The following is a 26809-nucleotide window of genomic DNA, read 5'->3' as shown; positions in this document are numbered from 1 at the left end:
AGGAAGGATTGGTCTTTAAAGCTCGATGAAGCTGTTTGGGCTTACAGAACAGCATACAAAACTCCACTTGGGATGTCACCGTTTCAGTTGGTGTACGGTAAGGGATGTCATCTACCGGAGGAGCTTGAGCATAAGGCCTACTGGGCATTGAAGAAATTGAACCTGGATTTAGATGCAGCTGGTAAGAAAAGAATGCTTCAGCTTAATGAACTTGATGAATTTCGACTGCAAGCGTATGAGAATAACAAAATGTATAAGGAAAAGGTGAAGAGGTGGCACGATAGGAAGCTACATCCTAAGTTATTTGTGCCAGGGCAACAAGTTCTTTTATTCAACTCTCGGCTCCGACTTTTTCTTGGGAAGTTGAAATCAAGGTGGTCTGGACCTTTTATTGTCAAAACTGTGTTTCCACATGGAGCGGTGGAAATTTTTGAGAATGATTCGGACCAAGCATTCAAGGTTAACGGTCAGCGGTTGAAGCACTACTATGGGGACATGGCAAACCGAGAGGTGGTTAGTGCCATTTTGTTGACTACTTGAGAAAGGTACGGAACGTCAAGCTAATGACGAAAAAGAAGCGCTGCGTGGGAGGCAACCCATGAATTGTTGTTACAGGAACCCTTAGAAGTTAATAACCTATCCAAAAACACAAAAAAAATCAGAAAACAGGGGCTGAAAAAAAAATTCCAGAGACCCTCTGCGCGCCCGCGCAGAAATGCTGAGCGGCCGCGCAGGGGTCGAGTTCCAGAAAATTTTTTGCAGTTCAGAAAAAAAAAAAAAAAAAAAAAACAAAAACACAAAAAACCCATCACAGAACATAAACCCACGAATTCTTTTCCCATTACTCCATGATTTTATCCCTCAACCCCACTCCTAATCTAATTTAACCTACTCCACACCCTATATATACATACACCTATCCTACATATCTCCCACAAACTTCCTACACTTAAACCCTCTCATAAACATCAAAAATCAGTTCTTACACACTTTTATTCACAAATCAATGGCACCCAAGAGAGCACGCACTATTGACAGCAGCAGCACAGTTCCTACTGCTGATTCATCAAGGGGTACTGCTGCAAGGCCTCGGTTAACTGACAGAGATGTGGAGGAGGAGTACACTAGGCTGTTGGGGAAGTCGATTCTGAAGGAGAGGGGGTTTTTACCATCAGGGAGGGATGGTGAGTTGTTGCCCATGATTGCAGAGAAGGGGTGGATAGCTTTTTGTGAGTCACCCGAAGCAGTACCGATGAGTGTTGTTCGCGAGTTCTACGCGAACGCGAAGGCTGAAAAGAATGGGTTTTCTGTAGTTCGTGGGCTGACGGTTGATTATCATCCTGCGGCGATTCGCCGTGTGATTGGACAGCGAGAGAGGAAGCCCGAGGAGGAGAACTGGAATGAAAAGACTGCTGAGGATTTTGACTTGGATTTGATTTGTGCGACTCTCTGTCGACCGGGCACAGTTTGGAACCGCAGTCCAGCCAATAATGAGTATCGTCACTTTCCGGCGATCGCCATGAACAGGTATGCCCGTGCATGGAATGCATTTATATGTGCTAATATTTTGCCTTCTTCACATGCACACGAGGTCACAGTTGAGAGAGCACAGTTGTTGTGGGGAATTCTGAATGAGGAATACTATGTGGACCTTGGTGAGTTTATCTACCAAGGAATTCTGAAGTTTTTGAGGGGAGCAAAGCATATGAACATCCCTTATGCATCCACGGTTACGAAGCTATGCCGAGCAGTAGGAGTGAACTGGTCGGCTCATGAGCAGTTGCAGTTGCCAGCAGCTCCGATAGATTCTGGCACTCTGAATGGGATGCAGGAGTGGACCGGTGGTGAGCCTGAGGAGCATGGGCTGGGTTATCGTCTTTCAGGAGGACGTCCAGCACGAGGTGCTACTATGGCTAGGCTAGGGCGTGGTGAGGCTGGTTCTTCGAGAGCTCAGGAGGGTGCTGGAATGGGTGATGCCCAGTATAGGAGGCTCTCACGGCGGATGGATGCCATGTATGAGACGCAGAGCAGGTTTGCTCAGGAGCTCACTCTTGCGTTATGGACTGCTTTTCGAGGCCTTGGAGCTGATATCCAGTGGCCAGTTTTTGGTGAGGACTCTGCATACCCACCACCTGATACTCCACCCACTTAGGGTGATGATGATGATGACTCCGAGTAGGTATACCCTGTGTTCCTTTCTACTACCTTCACTGGGGACAGTGAAGATTTTAAGTTTGGGGGTGGTAGTTAAGGAATATTTTGTGTGTGTCATATAGCTGCATATTCATGATAGTTAGTTCATATAGTTGCATAATTTTTGCCATATAGTTTTTTTTTATATAGCTTTATTTGTTTGTCATATCATATAGCTCATGCATATACCATGATCCCTTTTGCAATGATTTATCGACTGAATTGTGATATTGATGCGAGTGTAGTGATAGCATTAAAGTGATATTAAGTTGTGTAGGTTGATATGCATGCTAGAAGCACTTGTATTTTCACTAAGTCTTAGAGAATGCTTAAGGGCTAGATTGTTGTTATGATCTGATTATTTTCGAGGATAATCTATTTATTATGCTTAGAATTTGATAATAGGTTCTTAGTGGTAAAGGCATGAAAAAGAAAAAAAATGGAGTAAAAATGGAATTTGTTGCTAGTTGTGGCTAGGCGTCAAATGGCTAGTAGCCGGCTCGCATGTTATGCGAGTAGTCTAGGGTTGAGCAAGATGGAGCGAAACGCACTTGCTCAGAGAAAAAAAAAATTGCATAATTGATCAAGAGTGGGCTCTTTGGTATTCGAGTTATTAAGTTCTTAGGGGACTTTGTGCCTAGTGACCTAAGGCTTTTAGAGTCTGGGATCCGCTAACCTAACGCTCGTTACATGGATACCATTGTATAAGTCTTTTATGGACCTCACTCATTGCACGGTCAAATAAGCATTTGAGTTGTAAATAAAAAGCACAATTCCGTAGTAAGCTCCAGAGTTCTTGTAGTGTTGTATATCACTTTGTGCCTAGAATTTTTATTCTTTGTATAATCGTAGGATTGCCTTGAAGATAGTCTAGTCATAGTAATTGGTCTAGTTCCGAAGCATATCTGTTAAGCATTTGCACACACCACGTTTCTGGCTGTATGTCCGTTTGCATGAGTTTATTGATCTTTAGTTGTCTAACTGCATTCGTTGAGATGTGACAATTTGGTTGGTTAATTGTAGTAAGGGGGATCGTTGCATTTTCATATAGATTGCATTCATGCATATTTTTATTTGTTTTTGAGTCTGTGACGCTTGAGGACAAGCATCGATTTAAGTTTGGGGGTGTGATAAGTGGCATTTTATACCACTTAGAACGTCTTAAAATGGCTTAAATTGGTGTCTTGAAATCAAGTATTTTGTGTATTTGATGCGTTTTTCTAGTGTTTATGCATTTCAGGGTATTAGTTGCATTTCGGAGGAGGAATCATCAAGAATAAGCCTTGGCATGTGTTCACCATTGCGAGAGGAAAAGAACGGGCAGATTACGGCGAATAAACGGAGCAAACCTGGATTTTTTCCAGTAGGGTCCTGCGCGCCCGCGCAGCAATGTTGAGCGGCCGCGCAGCAGCCTTGCGCGCCCGCGCAGAAATGCTGAGCGGCCGCGCAGGGTCGGGGAAAAGGATAAATTATTTTAGACTTCTACTTCTGTTTGGCTTCCAACTTCTATGTAATCTGAGTTTTATGGGACTATTATATAAGTAGATTTGAGACGTTTTCACAGAGAGAATGAAGGAGATTATGTTTTAGATTGTATTTTGCGCAAGAAGCGAAGGAGATAAGGAAGAAGACCGATTTAGCACACTGCAGCGAAGAGGAAGCATATTTTCTTGTGATTCTTGTTTCGTTGTAACGTTGGATGCTAGTTTTCTTGCTTTGACTTATTTACTCTTGTGACGTACTCTGTTTTAATATAATTAGTTTAGTTATTATTTTCTTGTGTTGTTTATTATGATTTCATATGAACCCATGATGGCGATAAGTTCTATTATGGGCTAATCGTGATCATGGGGTTGCAACGGATTTATTATGGAATTCTTTAGTTAATTGTTTAATACTTTAGTGTGTGATGATTGCATGATATCTAGTATTGGTTGTGCGTATTCGTCTTATGTGCGTCGCGAACATATAAGATAGGGTGTTAATCTCTTGTGAAGCGACGGTGGATCTTGAGATTTAGAACTTGCCATGCTAGCATAGGTTCATGTACGTTGAGCATGATTAGTGGGTAATTCTAACAGTTTTATTTGCCCTATATAATCAAAAGGAATAACTTGTGCTTAAATCGTTGTGTTGTCAATTTCTGTAGACATATAGGAACTCAGCATAATTGATGACTATTCAACTTCTATCTTAATTGTGGATGTTTGGTAGAATGGTATTAGTACAATGAAAGTTGGATTTTATCAGTTTCGTGTTATTCGATTAATGTCATCACTGTCACATGCTAAAGGTAATAACAATGGCTATAGAAGGAAGTAATAATGAAGTTGTGATCTCATGAGTATTTTATTATTGATAAATTGAAGTGTTAGTTAAGTGGTTAATTAAGTAGTTAATTATAGTTAATATTTAATCAACAATTTTAAGTGTTATTATCTTAACATTGAGAAGTAGTCATACATTGGTGAGTGAGTTAAATTAGACAATAAATTAGTCTGAGTCTCTGAGGGAACGAACTAGAAAGTATTCTATATTACTTGCGAACGCGTATACTTGCGTGAATATTAGTGTGTGTTTTCGCGTGAATGGGAAAGCATATGATTAAATAAGATAGGCTTGACACAAGTTCCATGCCTTGTATTTAATCATGACATAGTAGGGTAGAAGGAATTAATTGTACGGTAATTATTCACTGAATAGGTTCTTAGTATTCTAAGCAGTGAATTTGTATTATCCGGATAGTCGCGATATGCTGAGAAGTATCCCTCACGATGTAGAATAAATATGATTAATTAATTAATCATACTTAATAAATTAGAGAATTTATATAAATAATGATAAAATAGTTTTATTATTATTTATTTCTACTACCGGCTTAATTTGAACCTACAGGGTCACACCATAAAAGAGAATGATTTAATGGTGGAGGAATTAATTAATAATGGCTGGTAATTATTTATTTGTGAAATAAATAATTAATTAGCAAATTTTATAATTGATTAAATGAGATTTAATTAATTATAAATTAATTAAGAAAAGTTCTTAATATTATTAATTAAGAATTTAATTTTAGAAATTAAATCAAGTGAGAGAATTATTTTTCTAAAGTGTTTAGAAAAGGGATTAATGATTAAAAGATGTTTTAATTTTTAGTTAATTGGTTAATAAGAATAATCAATTAAAGGGTTAATAATAATAATATTTTATGGAAAATTTTCAGCTGAAAATTTTGCCTATAAATATACTATTATAAACCCTATTTGCCTCAACCTAAAAAGTGAAGAAAACCCTAATTCTCCCACCCCTTCCTCCTCCATCACATTGATCTCTTGGTGGATACCGGTGGAGTGCTTCACACTTGAGGAGCAGCTGCTAGGGATCTTCGCTCGTCGTTCTTGGATCGCTTTTAAAGGTTAGAAACGATCCCATATGATTTAATCACGATTTGTATGCGTATTATATGGATTTTATACTTAGAAAAATGTTTCACCATGCTTCCGTGATGTATAAAATCCTACACTTTCTATCCTTGACATCCGGGCGTTAATCTCGTTCATCTGATCGGCTAGTTCTTCGAGGTATGTCATGACCGCCTGCCCGTCCACGGTTACGATTGGTGGAGGTGGCGCCTCATTCTCTGGGGGCGTGTGCTCGACCTCGTTCTGGTCCTTCTTCTTGCCCCCGCTTCCTGGTATCGCCGCTTGTTTTCCTTCTTTGGTCATCTCTTCTCCCTAAAATGAAAACCCCCTATATCTAGCGTCAATTGTTATAGGGAGAATTTCGTTTAACAGTGTTGTGGAGGTTGATAGGCAGAACAAGGATGAAGGACGGTGTTTGAAGGCGGAGGAAGGTTATATATGGTGGTGGCTGAGCTTGTATGTTAACTCCTTAAGAAAGAATAGGGTTTGTTATTCTCTATCAAGTGTCGACTCATGTCTCATATAAGTGCCTACGTACCCTATTTATAGGGATCAAGCCTCACATAGTTCTTGGGGAACAAGTCACATAGGCTAGGGTTAGGGTTCTCCAACCCGTGCAGCCCAAGCCCATGATAAAGTCAGGCCTTCAGCCAATTAGTCACGTAAATCTCGACCAGCTCCACACGCTTCCTACAATCTCGCGGCATCTCCGCATTTCTTCCTGTAATTGTAGGAATAACCCATGTCGGCCCCGAAATCTACAAGCAACTCAGTCATCTATGAGTCACTTTCCATGTTACACACAAAGTCCTTTGATGCGGGCCGGCCTGGTCACCTCGGCCCGCACCGCCTTCCTTTTCAATTAGTAAATACAATGTTACCTCTATTTTCATAAGATGTGGGCTCATGGACCCAGCCCGCGTGTGGGCACTTGAGCCCAGCCCGCGTGTGGGCAACCTAGCCCAGCTCGCGTGAAGGCACCTCAGCCCAACTCGCATGCGTTGAGCTCAGCCCGCATATGCTGGCTCAAGCCACATTAATCCATGATTCTAGCCCACACATGAGAGTTCAGCTATTCAATGCACCCATGGGGACCTGTTTAGGGCCCATGACCGAAAGCGGGCATAACAAACAACTTTAAATAAAAGAAAGTCAGTTTTACAACAATAATAATATTAATCATGAAGAAATAACTTCGTTAATTTAGATTAAAAATAAATAAATTAAACTAAATGGGTAGAAATCCTTTCTAAAGAGAAAGATCTTTTAAAAAACAAAAACAAAAAAAAATTAAGGATTTTCACTTTTTTCGGTAAAGCCCTGCCGGACTATGTTAATAAAGAAGGAGGGGGGCTTGGAGAGAAAAAAAAAAGCTCGCGGTGTTGGATGTGTTTGCAGAACGTATTTGTGAATAATAATTTGGAGAAATCTGAAAAAGTGTGTTACCTTTTCAATATTAGAACGGCTTAATCAACATTCCGGAAAATAATATATAGTAGTATTGGCCAAGTAAGCGACCCAGTATGCATTTTTGGTGAGGAGAGTAATAGACACATATCATTGTATATCAATTTCAATTAGAGTTGGCCATATGGACGGGTTTGAACCGCACATCCGGGACCGGTTCGTACGGAAACCCGTAATTATTCGGCCTGAACCGAGCCGGTTCAAACCCGCACAATTCGTTAAATTAATCGAGCCGATTACGAATACAATCTTAGAAAACCGGCCCGCATTCCGCACTAACCCGCAGCCCGCACGAGCTACACAAGGGACTCCAATAAACAAACACAGCTGACATTATTACATTTCAAGTTTATGTAAAATAAATATGTACACACACATATAACATACATACAATTATAGAATACTCTTGAGATTCAACTCTAGATACTTCATTCTGACTCAATTGTTTCTCTTCTTTTCAACTCTTTATTTTCCATAATTACAAGCAAGGTCAGATCAAGAACCATACAAATAATCTTGGGTCATAATTTTATTGAACTTTCTTGATCTGAGAATAAAAATTAGATCTTTTTTGGGGTGTTTTCTTGATAGTTTTGTGTGATGGGCGGAGACTGGGTTGTTTCTAATTGGTATTGTTGTTATTATATGGGTTTCTTCTATAGAAGTTACAAGTTGTCAATTTCAAATTTTCAATTGTTTATCATTTCAGTTGTCACTTTACTACATCTACAAAATAAGTCTCCAACTTGTCAGGTGAAACCCGTGACCCAGCCCGAAGCCGACACAATTCGTAACTCGCGATTAATCGTGTGCCGGTTACAAATCTGTTTACCGAGGTTCAAACCTGACCCGAACCCGGTTCATTATTAAACGGGCCGGTTCAGTATTAATAGTTCGAGTGTCCAACACGTGTGTGACCCGGCCCGGCCCGCACGGACCGCGCAAGTGGCTAGGTCTAATTTCAATACATATTTGAGCATAAGTTGATGCGAAAACTAAAAGATAATTATTGATTTGAAAGGGAGTTTGTTTAAGATGTAGGGGAGTATTGACATAAACAAGCTCCCAATTTGGATGGTGAAAGCCCAGGAAAAGATAGAGAGGCCTAACTTGTTGAAAGTATCTGATAATATTAGCCCATAGATCTGCCTACTGTGCCTAACTATTGGCCTCGCAGATTTTGTGTTAATAAAGTGAAACAATATTTGCAAGATCCGAAAGTCTATTTTGCTCCATCCCCATTCTGCTCTTCTCTCATGTTACTCAACTCACACTTTGCACCCACTCATAACTCCCCTTCTCATCTTTCCCCTCTCCGTTCAACTAATTCAAATTTCCAGCCGTTGATTTTAAATTAATATAAAGGATTCACTTAAAACTTTTTGTTTTTTTCTAATTCTACAAATTAATTATTTAATCTAGGTTCATGTATTTTGTGAGAAATCAAAAATTCGGCTTGTCATGCATGCACTTATAATTAATTAACAAAAAAATATGTAAAGTCATATTTTTTTAAAAATAATTAAATATTTATTTTTAGTCGTTGAACGATAGTTGCTTATTAAGTTTTACCGTCCATTTTTTATTTATATTACAGTTGAATAGTATTGGAGTTTAAATTTTTCTCATGCAATACACCGAGTCACAAATACATATATTTGTATTATCGGTTTTTCTATGGGGCACACTACGTATTAAATTTTATAAATTTAATCCAATTTGATTGGCCGCTAATTCTTAATAATAATGGACCCGACCCGTGCAGACGCAAAATCTTTACCCATCAAAATGATTCAATTTTATAATTTTCGGTAATTAGCATGTGCGCATGGATACCCACTAGGAAAATCCTTGTACGTACGTGACGAGATATTAACTTTTTTAAGAGAATTCTAAATTTACCCTATTTTTGAAAAGTTTTGGATTAATTGTTGAAATAAAATTGATTGATTTAATTTTTAAAATTCAATTATTTTTATGAATCATAATAAATAAGGTTAGTAAATATTATTAAAATATTAAATTATATCCAATTTTGGTTTGATTAATCCCTGATTTAACGAAAACTCTCTAATCAATACCTAAATTGATTAATTTCGATTTCGACTTTTAGAATCATGATTACGGGTCGTAATGTATCCAATTAACAGATAGTTGTGTATAATACTTAGTGATAGTATAAAGAATGAAAAAATGTTTTGGCTTAAACAATAGTAATTATAATTGTTGGCATTTTAAAAATTAATATTTTAAAAATAATTATATATTGAAGTGAATGAGATGAGATGGAACCTAGTGAAAATAATAAAAAATCGAACCTAATCAAGTATTAGTTTATTTATAATCAACTTCAACGGCAGGACACTCAATACAACTCAATACAGGAGATACTCCATGTAAGCGGGCGGGCCAAATTTCTTAGCATATTTTAAGTATGCAAAGCAGGGCCAGGCTTCTGGATTCATTATGAATAATTGGGCTATCAGCCCGTACAAAATCATCAAAATTTAATGTTAGTTTCTTTTTTGAAACCAAAAAAAAAATTAATTATGTTTTTATAGAGTCCAATGAGAATTCTACGAACTCTTTCATTAAAATTTCTTTCAAACAGAATTAAAATTAAAATATTGGATGAAGCTATTTCTGCCGTTGAAGCTATTTCAAATATTGAACATAATCCGTAACATAAAACTTATGTCCAATATTTGACTAATTTTATATGGAAATGTTTACCTCAACAGAAAAAATTATGTCCAATATCTGACAAAATTCACAAGGAATGTGCAGGTCAAGTCTTTTTCCCCCACAATCAAAATTTGATTCGCAAATTCATTCCAAAAAGTCTTGTTCTTCTCTCCCATCACATCACACTCATCTAATATTTCCAAAAAAAAATTATCAAAATAATTATATAATACATGTCAAATTTTAATTCGTGGATACATATGAATATATACGGGATCTCATATTATTATGGGAAAAATTATCATTTATAAAGTATTCCGAATTTTTTTTTGTGCTTAAAAGATTATTTTTATTTTACCGCAAAGATTACGAAACACTGTCGTATTTTAAGAAATTCGGAGATTACTTGTGAAAGCAGCAAAAGAATACGTTAATATCTCTTCCTTTTTAAAATATTTACTTGCTTAACTACCCTTCGGAGCTGGTATACATGGTAATTAAAAGAACAAGGGAAAATATTATAGAAAAAGAAACACTTAATTGGAAAAAAATCAAACTAAATCTTGAAAATATTTGCTTAACCTTATATACCAAGCTATGCTTCACTATATAATCTCAAGAACCTGCATTAATTTATCATCATTCTCGCACGATATATTATTGAATGTAACAAGTAGTCCTGAAAATCAAAATCAAGCATGCAATCGTTTATTTCAAGCAGTCCATCAAAGAAGCAGCTTCAGAAATCCACATCGGCTAAGAAGATGTTGAAGCAGCTTCTAAACCTCTGCATTGTTCCCAACACTCTGCATGCAACAACGAACCAAGCCTATTCTACGTATTACTCTCGTAGCGTGGAATCTTATGATAAGGATAACATGTACGCAGCAGATCTTGGAGAAAAGGGAGTATATACAAGTAAAGAAAGAAGTGTTGAATTATCAGTCAATGATAATAATAGTGCTATTAATGTTGATGATCCCATGTGTGATTCCAAACATAAAGATTTCGATGATCGTATCGTGGATGACTCGATATTTGAAGATTTTATCAGAAGAAACAGGGAGCAGTTTGTACGAGAGAAAGAGGAAGCTGCAAGTGTGAGCATTGGGAAACAGGGTAGCAGTGGCCATTATGTAATGGATGATTGGATATTTGAAGATTTTATCAGAAGAAACAGGAATCGGTTCCAGTACGAGAAAGAAGAGATCATTAGTATTGATGATTATAGCGATGATGAGTTGGATGATTCAGTTTCAGAAGCATAGTGACATGAGGAAGAATACTCAGTCGATAGTATCTACTACTAAATATAAAATACAAATTTCAGTGTGCAGAACAGAGGAGATCCAGATCTTTTTCGACATATATATAAGAAAAGTTGAATTATTGTTCTGTTAGATTAGCGTCAGTGGTAGAAATAAAGTATATTACAAGCACAATATATATTATGTAGTCTAGCATATACTCTTTTTCTGTGTGGGTTATTACGAGGACATTGGTTCTGAGTCTCGTTCAAGGCTGTGTTGATTGCAAAACCTCTGTGATCTCTAATAAAGTTTTAGCTTCTGCGATCGACTTTAATTATCTAAGAACGTCACAGAGTTTTTGCAATCAACATAAGCAAACAAGGGAAAATCTGCCATGGTATTAGAGAAGTTGCCTAGTATATATCTGCCGTGATATTAGAGAATAAACACTTTAAAAGAATATTTATCAAAATTATTTATGGAATTTTAAGAAGATATATGTTGTTAAACTTATAAACAAGAAAATTGTGAGTTATAATTACAATTTCCACTAGATATAAATCTTAGTCTAGTGGCGAAAACTGAGATCCTGTGTACGATAGGTCACATGTTTGATTTTCTCCTTCCCTTCCCTTAACAATTTATACTGCCATGTTGACTCATTTGCATCAAAAAAAAAAGTACTGGATATAACAGATCAGAAAGAGCAAAAACTGTAATCTGGGATTTATATCCATAAGCAAACACAACAAGAAATATGTTGTGGTGGCTGGTGAGGACTATAGACATATGCTTTTCTGAGCAAAGCCAATGGTTGACAAGTAACATACCAAGCTAAATTATTGGACCTTTACTTTTTCGAGCGAGGTTTAGAACAAGAGAAAAACTTGAGAAATACAAGAACCCACCTACTGAAGACCAAAAACTTAGCTCTACAATGCAGTGCCAAGCAGGTCCATATACCCCATGAAACTCCAGCACATTTCAAAATCCCCTAGTCACCAAACACAATAAATCACTACATCCCAATATCAACCAGATCTAAACTCTTGTACATCAGGGTTGTTCATTTCGGGGAATGTTATAAGAATTTATAGTCTATGAATAAATTCTTAATTAACGAGTTATTTCCAATCATATTTCGGTTGCTTGAATCTTTATCTCAGTATTTTTTTTTGTTTTGTATAATCCAGTTGGATTAAGGGTCGTGGGTTTCATAATTGTCACTCCCTCGGCCACTAATACATCCTGAACTCTAACCAAATTGAAGATTGAAGGGTAGAATCAAGCAGATTATGGTCGTGTCACACATTGCCACCTCTCACACTCACACAACCTAAACTACATATTCGATTATTTTATATAACTATCCAAAAATACATTCATGAACATAACATTAAATTAATTGTAAAAAGTTGTCCATCTACAACTTGGAAAAAAACATGATAATATAACATAAAAATGAAACAAACCTCAGAAAGTAGCAAGCAAGAAATTATAAAACCACCAAATGTACATAATATCATAATACACACCAAGGCTGCAAAGTTTCTCTCTCAAGGTTATGTTTGAGGCCAAGTTGATTTGTAACATGACACAAGACCATATGTCCCACAAATAGCAAAAATTAAACAATTCCATATGCCACAACCAGGACAAAGAACTGTGATTCACACACTGGTTTATAGGCAATTTACAACTTCCATACAACACAAAAACTTTAAAGGTTAATACACAACCAGATGATTAATTCCATGGACTTTTATGCCGCGCATCTCTAAAGATTGAAGTTCCACCAGAAGCTGCAGGTGAAGGAGAGGATGCCATATAGTTCGTTCCAGATGCAGAGACAGAGGGCACACTTGCCAAACTACCTTGTTGTTCGGTTGGAGCAAAGCGTGATGGACTAGCAGAGGCCCAGGGAGTTGGTCGAGATGCATGTGGAACCTATGCACGTCGACGGTAAAAAATTTAATAAATATCATTGACAATTCAGAAGTTTTAAGATGCTGCTCTGATGATATTGACAATTCAGAAGTTTTAAGATGCTGCTCTGATCTTGGAGATTAAAATGATATGATACCCGACATAACTACTAACTAGCTGTGGTTGCTGTGCAATAATGTGCCAAATTTAGTCTTCTGGAATTTCTTTTAAATATAAAAGATATAAGAAGATGCCACTGAAGTCGGCACATTCACTGATTAATTCTACAGTTTTAAAGATTACATGCCTTTCCATTTCATGACACTATAGAATCAGATTCATGCATGCATTGTAACTATAAAATACTATCGAAATCCGAAAACATACAAATTCATGATGCACGAAGATGATTCAGAAAGAACTTTTTCACAAGACCAGCAAATGATGTGCCAACACTACGCAATAAATTGACCTACTTCACCAATTAAAGATATAATATAGTTTGTATATAACTTGCATATGACCGAAAGATCTTAATTATTACCGCACGATGGAAAGGCCTCTTATGAGGAGAATCCGAAGATGGTGACACACTACTCATTCGAAGCAAATTGCGAGAATGAGCATTATGGTTTGAAGCATCATCTGCTTCTCCTCCTTCCCCATCTCCACGGATAAATCCATCTGAGCCCATTCTTGGGGTGGGATGTCTAGTCATTGATCCAGAGTCATTTGCAACATCTACATGAAGTGAAACAGATGGTCGAGCAGTTAGCCCCTGCATGCTACTTCGTTCCTTCAGCTCTTCTTCTGCATTTAATATCTGTTAAGCACCATCAATGGCAACACACAACACATTAGCAAGCAATTTATGGGGCATCCACAATAGTCTTTACAACTCGGGGCTGAGCGGCTTGAGGCCATGGTAAGTACCGCACCCCCCCAAAAAAAAACCCATGGCCCTCCCCTCCCCAGTCCCCACCTGAAATGCTCAGGAGCCTACCTGTATATAACTATATTATTTCTTTACTTGGTTGCTTATTCTTTCAAAATCAGCTTTGCACTTAAGAAGATATAATCTAACTATGTTTTTATTTTAAATCAGCTGGCTTAATATATATTTTTTGGATTTTTATTTCAACACACACATTTGATATGTGCTATTTTATGCTAGAAAGGATTTGTTCATTCATTGTTGAATAATAACATATATTCCGATACCTAATTTCTTTACTTGGTAATACGCTTTAAAATATCTTTCACACCACTAAAATACAATATAAGTTTCTGCTTTTTGCCCTCCCTTAATTCAATTCAATACATGGCTAATTTGTACAATTACCTGTTTCAGTACTTGAACTAAATCATGCTTTTTTGCATTTAACACTTTTAGTTTCTCCTCAATCTCCTTTTTTCTTTCTTCCTTGCTATCCATCTAGAAAATAAAAATATTATAACTGTATGAGGACATTGAGACACAAAAATAAGTGTTACAAAAAAGAAGAAGATGCTTTCACAGGGAAAATAGGAGTACAATCAATATATTAGCAATTTCTACCTATGTAACCCGGACTCGGTGTCAAGCACAGGTGTGAATCTAAGTGTCAGACTCTAAGTTTCTAAAAAAATAGGATTTGTGGATATGGATCCGAAATTGGAGGATTCAGTATATAACATTCACCGAAGTGAAATAATACCTACTTTTTATATATATTACATTTATAATTAGTGTCTATACCAATAAAAAGCAAAAAAAAAACGTAAACATAATTGTTTATGTCAAATGTATAGTGTAAAGCAAAAATGTAACATTGAATTAGTAACCTGTGGACATCCTTCCCTAGAAACAAGTTGTTGTGAGGTCTGGTAAATGAGTTTGAACTAGATTGCTTGAAATTAAAGTGTCCGATTTTCATATGAAGGATCCAACTTAATTCCCATACCCACGCCCATGCCGTGTCGAGGACACGAGTATGAGGGCCAAATTGAAGAGTCCGGGTAACAGAGATTTCTACACAGAGGATAAATTAAAGCTTCAATCTCTACATGATACAGCTCATATTAGGTATGAATATGATGCATGTGCATCTTTATAAAATAGTAGTAACTCCCATTGATTTACCCCCACTCTCATGCTAAAAAGCCTTTTTACGCAGACAATCTAACCTAAAGGAGGCAAGATCCAACACGAATTTGATCCGATACACAAATCAGTTTTGGGATTTTTTGGGTTTTGAGTAAATTTCGGGTTATTCAGGTCATTTTCGGATCCATCCAAAATAAACAGAAATTGACCCGAAATATATATGTTACAAAATATATAACATAAATTTATTACTAATTACATATATACGTTTATAAATAATAATCCTACAAAACCATACATCAAACACATATGACCAATCCCTCATCTTCCGTGCTCTCTATACATATATCTATCCATGAAAATATTTATAAATTCATCTATATTTATTTATATTATGTATATACTGTATATTTCGTAATCTATCATCTGGAAGCATCAAACCTGCTCTCTCAGTGTCTACTCTGTCAACCACCAAGAACACCAGATAGATCCTAGAAACTTTGCAATTCACGCTCTATGTAATCTCTGCAATACACGATTCGAATCTACCTTTGTTTATCTTTTAGTTATCAATTATTAATGATTGGGCACTATATGAAATACTATAAATCAATAATTTGTGTGTATATGCAGGTTTTAGGTTGTAAAGATTATTTATTGATGGTGATCACTATTTGGTGGTTGATAATTAACTGTTGTTCCCGGGTCGTGTCGGGTCAGACACAAATTCAGCGAGTCATGTTCAATAGGGATATTCGCCCAAAATTTAGTCGGTGTTCGGGTAAACCAAAAAATGACATGTGTTCCACGATCCAATACGAGCCCGTGTGCCTGACCGGTTACCCGAAATGACCACCCCCAATCTAAATGACAGGAAACTCTGTGTCATGACACTCAAAAGTAAACCTTAAAACATATATTGAATGGAATTAATAAGGATTATTATCACAGCTCCATATCTAGAATATCCCAAACTCATCAAGCAAGTCAAGTGGCTAAACATAGCTTTAAGGCATAGAATACTTCTAATTTACTAGGTACCAACCAACGAGACAAGGTATATCAGTAAAACAATTTATATCTACCAAAACATAATTTTTTTTTTAACTTTGATGATGATTCGATACTAATAAAAAAAAAAGGACAAACAGCAATGAAAAATACATGGCATAACACAATAATGAGTAACAACCTGCGAGGTAGAACCAGGATTAAAAGCAATGTGAGTAATCTCGAGAGCCGAATCAGCAAGGTTATCCCCCAAATCAGGATTAATAATCTCCGAAGGCTTAGCATCGACCGGAACCTCGAGAATTGGCTTGGACACATTATTATTATTATCATCAACTAAATTAGGTGTTGGTGGAGGATGTAATTGAAGTGGGGGTTGAGTAGAATCAGCATTATTATTATTATTATTAGGGTTTTGGGGTTGTTGATTAGTATTATTATTATTATTATTATTATTATTATTATTATTATTATTATTATTGTTGTTGTTGTTGTTATCCTGGGAATGAAGAAGAGCTAGGGCTTTAGATCGGCGGCGGAGTAAAAGCCTAAAATCTTTAGGGGAAATAGAAGGAGGGGGTATTACCCATTTACGGGGGACGTCAGGGACCTTGTGTAGCTTCCCTCTGTATACCGACATCGCCACCATCGAAGATCCTCTGTTACGTTCCGGACAAACACAGCCGGTCTACCGATTTCTCGGAATAATTCATCAAAATTGGGACTTGTTTCTCTTATAAACCTTGACCGAAAATATCAGTTATGTTTAACGTCGAGGAAGTATAGGAGAATAGAAGATGGACAGAAAGTTGTGCTGTATTTCATTAGCTAAATGAGCTATTTATAATAGTTGGTTTACAAGGCTTACTAAGTAAGCTATTCAAATCTTCTTCATTAAGTATTACAAAACTTCTTCAATAAGCTTTATAAGTCTTCTTCGATAAGCTTTACAAGTCTTCCTTGGTAAGATTTGAGAGACTTCCTCGATACGCTTTGACAATCACTTTATTTTTATTCAAATATTTTAACACTCCCCCTTGATTGTCAAATGCGAGTTATTGCAAAGATTGACTGTCTCGTTAAAACCTTGCAAGGAAAAACCCAGTGGGATAAAAACCTTGACGAAGGAAAAAGAGTACAGCCTCCCCCTGAATAAAATGTCTCACATTTTGACATTTTGATGTAGCAAACTTTTTAACCTCCGCATACCCATATTATTTCTTAGCTTCTCAAATGTTGATGTAGGTATTGACTTTGTAAGTATATCCGCCAGATTATCGCATGAGCGAACTTGTTGAATATCAATATCACCATTTTCTTGAAGTTCATGAGTGTAGAAGAATTTTGACAATATGTGTTTTGTTTAATCCCTTTTAATATATCCTTCCTTAAGTTGTTTGATGCAGGCCGAGTTATCCTCGAATAAAATTGTAGGACTGTCTGAAATACTTGATAATCCACATGATTCTCGAATATGTTGAATGACCGACCTTAGCCAAAGACATTCTCTGCTTGCTTCATGAATTGCTAGTAATTCTGCGTGGTTTGATGAAGTTGCGGCCATAGTCTGTTTTGTAGACTTTCAAGAGATAGCAGTATCACAATATATAAATAGGAACCTGATTGTGATCGCCCAAAATGAGGATCTGACATGTATCCAGCATCTGCATATCCAACTAGCCGTGATCTTGAATTGTTTGGGAAGAATAGTCCAAGATCGATTGTCCCTCGAAGATATCTGAATATATGTTTTATTCCATCCCAATGCCTTTTAGTAGGGTCAGAACTAAATCTTGCCAACAAGTTCACTGCAAATGCAATATCAGGCCGTGTGTTATTTGCAAGATACATGAGAGCGCCAATTGCACTGAGATATGGAACTTTAGGTCCAAGAGTCTCTTCATCTTGTTTTCTAGGACGGAAAGGATCTTTTTCAACCTCGAGTGATCGAACAACCATTAGTGTGGTTAGTGGATGAGTTTTGTCCATTTAGAACCGATCAAGAATCTTTTCAGTGTAGTTTGATTGATGAACAAATATTCCTGAAGATAAGTGCTCCACCTGTATACCTAAACAAAATTTTGTTCTTCCAAGATCTTTCATTTCAAACTCATTTTTCAAATAGTTAGCATCATTAGTAATATCTTCAGTAGTACCGATAATATTCAAATCATCCACATATACAGCAATAATAACAAAACCAGTTGATGATCGTTTAATAAAAATACAAGGACACACTTGATTATTAACAAATCCATCATTCAATAAGTACTCACTAAGCCTGTTGTACCACATACGACCAGATTGTTTCAAACCATACAATGATCGTTGTAATTTAACAGAATATAAATGTCGAGGCTTAGTGTCCTCCATATTTAACCCTTCAGGAATTTTCATATAAATATCACTATCAAGTGATCCATATAGGTATGCTGTCACAACGTCCATCAAACGTGTTTCCAGTTTTTCCATACAAGCCATACCCATTAGAAAACGAAAAGTAACTCCATCCATCATAGGAGAGTATGTTTCCTGGTAATCAAAACCAGGTCTTTGAGAGAATCACTGGGCTACTAGCCGGGCCTTATATCTCACAATTTCATTCCTTTCATTTCGTTTTCGTATAAACACCCATTTATTCCCGACAGGGACTACACCAGCTGGTGTTTGGACTGCAGGTCCAAATACATTTCTCTTGCATAATGATTGTAATTCTTCTTGAATCGCAATTTTCCATTTTGGCCAATCATCTCGGTGTCGACACTCTTCCACACTTTGTGGTTCAGGATCGGAGTTCATAATAATATCAGATGCCACGGAAAAAGCATATACATCATCAACCTCAATACTCCCACGATCCAGTAATTTCGCGTTATGGACATAATTCATTGAGATCTCATAATTTCAGGTACCTTTGCTTCCGTGGAAGCATTTGCCACTTCTGGGGCATGTGCCACTTCTGGGGCATGTGCCACTTATGGGGCAACATTCTCTTCTGGAGGTAATCCCACGTCTGGGAGTTTTGTTACAGCCACTTCAGGGGCTTGAACCTCTTCAGGAGGAAATACCACTTCTGGGGTATTTTCTGAAACTTTTGCCACTTCTGGGGCAATTCCAATCAATTTTCGTTTTCGTGGTACAATAACTTTTGCACCAATAGGTCTACCACGCTTCTGGCGTGGCTTTGAATCACCAATCAATTCTTCAGGAATTTATTTCTTAGTAGGGATTTCAACTCGTGCCGGAGCATTAACAGCAAGTATATGTGACCTTATAATATGTCTAGAGTCACTAAAGGTATCGGGAATTTGATTAGCAATATTTTGCATATGAATAATTCTTTGAACTTCAGATTCACATTGATTAGTACGTGAATCAATAGAATTTAATCCTGATGCATTCCATGATATTTCAGAATTTAATTTATGCAAATCATTATCTCCCCCTAATTTAGGGAACATGGTTTCATCAAAATGACAATCAGCATAGCGAGCAGTAAAAGCATCACCAGTTAATGGTTCCAGATATCTTATAATAGATGGAGAATCAAAACCAACATATATACCAATTCTTCTTTGAGGTCCCATTTTATTTCTTTGTGGTGGTGATATAGGAACATACACAGCACAACCAAATACTTTTAAATGAGATATATTAGGTACTTGACCAATAACTAATTCTTGAGGGGATTGTTTGTGGTTAGCAGAAAGCCTTATTCTAATTATATTTGCAGCATGAAGTATTGCATGACCCCAAACAGATATAGGTAACTTTGCCCTTAGGAGTAAGGGACAGGCAATAAGTTGAAGTCTTTTAATTAAGGATTCTGCTAAACCATTTTATGTATGTACGTGAGCCACCGGGTGTTCGACTGAGATTCCTACTGACATACAATATTCATTAAAAGTTGCAGATGTAAATTCAGCAGCATTATCTAGTCGGATTGATTTAATGGGATGGTCAGGAAATTGAGCTCGGAGTTTAATTATTTGGGCAAGTAATTTGGCAAAGGCTGTATTTCGGGTTGTAAGTAGACATACATGAGACCATCGAGTTGACGCATCAATTAAAACCATAAAGTACCTAAATGGGCCAGAAGATGGATGTATAGGACCACAAATGTCACCTTGAATTCTTTCTAAGAATTTCGGGGACTCGGTTTGAAGCTTAACTGGGGATGGTCGGACAATAAATTTTCCTAAGGAACATGCTAAATAATGAAGTTCATCTTGGGATATTATCTTTTGAGTTTTAAGAGGATGTCCCACAGAATTTTCAATGATACGACGCATCATAGATACTCCTGGATGACCGAGTCTTTCGTGCCAAAGGGAAAATAGTTTTGGGTCGATGACTTTGGGGATGTTGACACTATGAGATTCAAGAACTCGTATACTTGTAACATATAATCCTGAAGAAACCGAGTGGAATTTTTCTAGGACCCTTTTATTGTCAACGGTGTTTGAGGTGATGACAAGGTATTCTTTTTCATTCTCATTAATAGTTTCAACGTGAAACCCGTTAAGACGGATATCTTTAAAACTCAGTAGGTTTCTAGTTGACTTGCTAGAGTATAGAGCCTCTTGTATGTGTATGTGTGTCTTATTTGGTAGAAGAAAACTAGCTTTCCCAAAACCTTCTATTATATTTGATGTACCCGATACCGTCCAGACATGTGAGTTGGTTTTAGTCAACTGTGAGAAGTATTTCTGACTCTGTAAAATAGTGTGTGTGGTTGCGCAGTCAACAATGCATATATCTTCCATCTCTATACATATATAAACGAAAAACATCTTTATTAAAAACAAACCGATTATATAGAACAACAACATGAAACAAGTACATAAAATGAGTACATAAGTAAAACACAAAGAAAATAAGTAAAGCATGGCAATACATATGAAGTCTAGTCGTCTAAACCATAATAAAGATTAGCACCAGTGTCTATTTCATTTGAGGCCTTATTGACTGGTTCATTAACTAGATTATAATTAGCGAAGTTGGTTTCTACTCTCTTTCCATTATTTTTTTTGGATGACTCATAGAGATCAACAAGATGTTTGGGTGTGCGACAAGTACGTTGTCAATGCCCCTCAGATCCGCACCTATGACAGATGCCTCGGTTCTCTCCTTCTTGGGGCGCTTTTCTTTTATTTGGCACTTCAAGTTACCATTTCTGGTGGCCAGAGTTGTAACCATCACGTTGCCACTTCAGGTGGCCAGAATGATATTGATTGTGAAACCGACCACGGAAATTTCCATGTCCACGGTTTCGTCCATAACCCCGTCCTCCTCTATGCCCTTTCCCACGTTCATTCTTCAGGAATGACGTGTTATGTACTTCAGGTAACTGGGTAGAGCCTGTGGGACGTATCTGATGATTTTTCAGTAGCAACTTATTATTCTTTTCAGCCACAAGAAGGAGAGATATCAGCTCGCCATATTTCTGAAAATTACGCTCCCTATATTGTTGAACCAGGATCATAGTGTTGGGGTGAAAGGTTGAGAGGGTCTTTTCAATCATTTCAGTGTCAGTAATATTTTCAGCACATAAAATTAATTTTGAGCTTATCTTGAAAAGAGCAGAATTATATTCAGCTACAGATTTGAAATCTTGTAACCTCAAATTAATCCAGTCATATCGGGCAGATGGCAAGTGAACAAGTTTTTGGTGATCAAATCTATCCTTGAGATTATTCAAAAGGGTGAGTGGATTTTTGATAGTGAGGTATTCATATTTTAGATCTTCGTGGATGTGATGCCTAAGAAAGATAATCGCTTTTGCATTTTGTTCAACAGTTGAGATCTTTTCTGGGTCAATAGTATCTTTTAGGCCATTAGCACTAAGGTGTAATTCCGCATCAAGGACCCATGACAAATAATTATTTCCGGAAACATCCAAGGCAACAAACTCTAATTTTGCAAGATTCGCCATTCTGAATAGATTTTAAATAAGATATAATATGTCACATAATATTTAAACAGGCAAGTTGAAATAATAACTTTATACAAAAGTTACGACGGCATAGCCGGCCAGAAAACTTTTGATTATTACTTGACGGCAGCGCCATCTTTATAGTAGTATTACTTGACGGCATAACCATCTTTATAGTATTATTTAACGGCATAGCCATCTTTATAGATTTCAATCAGTAACATAAATATGTAATAATATTTAGAAGAAAATGAAGAAAAGAAAATGTACCTCTTTTATGAAATAGTTTTAGTTGATAGGGACTCGTGGGTCAGAATAAGTCATAGCTCTTTCGAGAATAAAGCTTCAGTTGGCAGAGACTCGTGCTGATAACGTGTTATAAACCTTGACTGAAAATATTAGTTATGTTTAATGTAGAGGAAGTATAGGAGAATAGAAGATGGAGAGAAAGTTGTGTTGTATTTCATTAGCTAAATGAGCTATTTATAGTAGTTGGTTTACAAGGCTTACTAAGTAAGCTATTCAAATCTTCTTCATTAAGTATTACAAAATTTCCTCGATAAGCTTTACAAGTCTTCCTCGATAAGCTTTACAAGTCTTCCTTGGTAAGATTTGAGAGACTTCCTCGATACGCTTTGACTAAACTTTATTTTTATTCAAATATTTTAACAGTTTCATTATTATGCTTCTTTTTTTTTATAAAATTCAATTTTAAATATTATTAAAATTGGGCCTCGTTTGTTTTGTTATAATTCGTTCTAATTGGGGTATGTAGCTTGAGCATTCTTGCAAATAAAATAAAACTTGTGTTTGGTTTAAAAATTAAAAAATTAAACAGTGTATTTTATATTTCCTGTGTCTTTTATACTTCCGTGTCTTTCAAGTTCCTCCAAAACAAGTTAACTAAGTTACGGCCTCTCGGCGTGGTCACTCCAAATCCGTAGTTTCTCAATTACTCTGATAAAATTGGGCGCTAACTATTGTGTATATTGCCGCCAATTCTCTATCACTTCTCTTATATATTCTTACCTAGAATTATCTTTTCTTTGAGCCATCCTCAACACAGCTGAATCAACGGTTTGAAGAACCAGTCTATCCAAATATTCACATGTATCTGAAAGTAATTAATTTGAATTAATATAATTATATCATATCATTTTGCAATTATCTTTTCATTCATTTATCGTCGGTTCATTGTACTAAAGTTTTATCACTTCCACTTTATATTTCTTGAATGGAGTACAGACAATCATTAACTATCAAATTGTGATGATTTATATTTGAAATTTATTTTCTTATATTTCTTTGTGACTGGTAATCTGAAATGGCTAGAATGTCATTATCTAAGAAGAAACAAACTGTTGTAATGTGTGTTACGATATATAATGAGATGATTAAAAAGATTACAGGGATTTTGATCGAAATTATGCACAGTTATATTCAGTTAAATTTTAAAATAACCAGACCAATTAGTTTTCTTTCTGATGACTCCAATGAAGATAGACTTCAAGCAAGATTTTTGAACGTTAAATCACTTATTGAAATTAGTGACCAAGTATGTATAGATAATATTAGAATGGATAGAAGGTGCTTTGACAATTTGTGCGGGATGCGTAGAGATATTAGAGGGTTAAAAAGCAATCGGAATATGGATACAAGTGAAATGGTCGCTTTGTTTCTATACTACTTGCATATAATAAAAAAGCAGAACAATTCAAGTTTTCTTTAGAAGAAGTGCGGAAACGGTATCACGTCACTTTACTTGCGTTCTTCATGCTGTCCTTAAATGCTACAATCATCTTCTTAAGAAGGCAGAACCAATCACTAAAAATTGCACGGATACAAATTGGAGGAGTTTTAAGATAAATAATTGTTATTAGGATACTTTTACTTTTACTAGTTAACTTACATAATTATATATTTACTAGTGTGTAAATATTTTTGCATAATTGTTTGGGGGTTTAAATGGGACACACTTGAAAGTGCGTGTTCGTGAAAATGACAAAGTAAGATACAGAAATAGAAAAGGGGATATTTTCACTAATATCCTCGGTGTCTGCTCAAAGGATTTGTAATTTATTTATATATTGCCCGGATGGGAGGGATCGGCTCATGATAATAGAGTACTTCGAGATGATCTTTCAAGAAGAAATCATTTGAAGGTTCCTCAAAGTAATAATATATGCGTTTAGTGTACAAACAATAATAAAAATGTACTCTATTTTTATTTATTTCAGTTTGTGGTTGGTTTGTGTTCATAATTAATATGTAATTTGGTTATTTCAGGATACTATTATTTATATGATGCTGGATATATGAATTGCGAAGGATATCTAACCCCTTTTAGAGGTCACGAGAAGAGTTTTTTAATATGAAGCATTCTGGAGCAAGAAATGTAATCGAAAGGTGTTTTGGAATGTTAAAACTCGGATGGGGTATTATGAGAGATACAATTTGGTATCCGATGAAAACCAAGTGCAGAATTATCTCAGCGTGTTCCTTACTTCATAGTTTATAAGGTTTAATATGAGAATAGATCCAATAGAGGCCAGATTCGGTGAAAATGGAGAAAATGGAGATGCACTTAATGAAGAGTTTGATCACCATCTTGAGTCAAGTACCGCTTGGAACAATTTTAGACATCAGTTGGCCAATGAAATGTTTAATGAATGGCAAAACTCTAGGAACCTTTAATTAATTTTTGTTTGAATTCTATATTTTTTTTTCCTTGAAATGTATATGCTCGACTTGGCTTTTTGTTTATGAGTTGGTCTATTTTTTATAACAAAATATAAAATTGGTTACTGATATTTTTATATAGTTCAATTATAATGCCATGTTTTTGTATTTAATTTATTTTCGAAATTTTACAAAGTATGCAGGTTAAGTATTATGGGTTCAAATTATCAAGTGAAACAGATGACTTCAAAAGGCAACAATATTACTGTCAATGTTAGATGGGGAAGTAAAGAGGATGCTACACTTGTAAAGTCGTTGTTAAAGCTTGTAGATGATGGTGGTCGGAGGGCTGAAAATGGGCAACTAAAATCTGGTGCTTATGGAAAACTTGAAAAAATTATGGGAGAAATCCTTCCTGGTTGTGGCATGAAAGCTCGTCCGCATCTCGAGTCTCGGGTTCGAATATTGAGGAAATAATTTTTTTCAATCGAAGAGATGCGTGGTCCAAATTGTAGCGGATTTGGTTGGAATGAGTTGGAAAAATCTATCACATGCGAGAAGAGTATTTTTGACAATTGGCTAAAGGTAAATTATGTTCCTCATAATTTATTTAACAGTTTTGTTTCTGGTAGCTATGCTAGATTTATGCAAGAAATTTATTTTTTATATTCTAGAAAACTTTATGCTAGCTGGTCTTATTATTTTTTTGTATAATTTTTGTGTCCCATGGATAATTTATTTAATATACGTATTGAAATGAGAAAGATCCTAAAATAGTTGTTTTTTTATTTTAAACCAAAATCCAGTTGCTAGTTATAACAATCTAGGTGAGGAAAACGGATGTGATAAAATTGATATTACCCTGACAAGCTAATGTTTCACCTTTCACAGAAAAGGCTTTGTAAAATGTAACGGTAAAAAATATGTTTATAGAGTTAATGGTGATTTAAGGCATATCTGGTCTTTCTTTCTGTTATATTAATGAATATAGGCAATTAGAACAATATTTGACGACAACAAAGTTTCTGGTGCTTTTGATTCTCTACCATTCTACAGAACCAAATGCATGTGACTACAGAACCAAGTGTCTGTGATGCACAAAAGTATGGTAGGAATAGTACTTACAAATTTTATTTTATTTTAATATCAATTATTTGACTTGTTTATATTTTATGCATGGTTGTTTTTAATATCAATTTCTCTTGTTAGTGTATGAGCATTTAGAAAAACTCTTTTATCATGTAAGATTTGGATGAAGTCTTGACATCGCATAATGTGCATTCTAATTTTTGATTAAGCTTAAAGTTTAATCAGTTGAGTAATTGATAGAAAAATTTGTTAATATTCTTGTATTTTTTGTAGATTTATCCAAACGCTAAGGGGCTGAGAAATAAATCTTTCCTGTTTTATGACGAGTTAGCTCAAGTTTTTGGCAAAGATAGAGCTAACGGGGAAGGTGTCGAAAGTCAATTTGATGCAGTGGAAGAAATTGCTAATGATGAGGGGAGTAGTTTGTATCAACAACCTGGACAAGTCCTAAAATAAATATGCAACCTACAGATGCAAGCGCTCGGGGGAGTAAAAGAATAAAAACAGATTCGTTGGAAATTGTTAAAGAACTAACATATGGACTGCAGAAAATAAGCAATGTGATGGAAACCGGCAATGAAAACATCGCAAGACTAACTAGTTGCTTCCAGCATGAATCAGATGGTGTCAATAAAAGGATGCTTGTTAACTCTGAGCTTATGAAGATTGAAGGGCTAAGTCTGGAAGAATTTATTAAGGTAGGGCAAAAAATTACACTTGATCCTTTAGATACAGACTATTTTTTTACTCTACCAGAAGAATATAGATCAACTTAAGTTTAGGCTTTGCTGCTTCCTGGTTTGTAATCATTTGATCTTAACAAAAATTGGTTGCTGCTCAAAATTTTGGTGGACAAAGCAAGGGGTATCTAAAGTTTACCTTTGAAATTTAATTTTGATGTGCTTTCTTATTTTAATGGATTATATTTTTTCTCAATTCTTATTGTTTCACTATCTAGTTTGGACCTTTGGTTTTTAAATAATTTGTATTATTTATAAGTTCTACTGGTCTTCGAGCCTGTATCTGGGACTAACTGATAAAGCTGATAGGTGATGATTCTGAGTTC

The 26809-nt window shown here is 35.9% G+C and overlaps 1 protein-coding gene across 2 annotated transcripts; it reads right to left on the bottom strand.

Annotated features, from left to right (window-relative positions):
* Nucleotides 1–12490: 12490 nt before the first annotated feature.
* On the bottom strand, nucleotides 12491–16851 carry LOC141684036 (uncharacterized). Of its 2 annotated transcripts, XM_074488862.1 has the most exons (4): nucleotides 16222–16851; nucleotides 14286–14378; nucleotides 13488–13766; nucleotides 12491–12964 (listed from the first exon to the last, which is right to left on the bottom strand). In XM_074488862.1, the coding sequence occupies exons 1-4, from the start codon at nucleotides 16687–16689 to the stop codon at nucleotides 12764–12766; spliced, it is 1041 nt and encodes a 346-aa protein (XP_074344963.1). In that variant the 5' UTR covers nucleotides 16690–16851; the 3' UTR covers nucleotides 12491–12763. The 2 variants fall into 2 exon arrangements, with proteins under 2 accessions (XP_074344963.1, XP_074344964.1); XM_074488863.1 differs by lacking the exon at nucleotides 14286–14378.
* Between the last annotated feature and the right edge of the window lie 9958 nt (nucleotides 16852–26809).

This window comes from Apium graveolens, chromosome 9, assembly GCF_009905375.1.
Source record: "Apium graveolens cultivar Ventura chromosome 9, ASM990537v1, whole genome shotgun sequence".
NCBI lineage: Eukaryota > Viridiplantae > Streptophyta > Magnoliopsida > Apiales > Apiaceae > Apium > Apium graveolens.
Note: the sequence above shows the minus strand (reverse complement) of the source record. Positions and strands in the feature narration are given on the sequence as shown.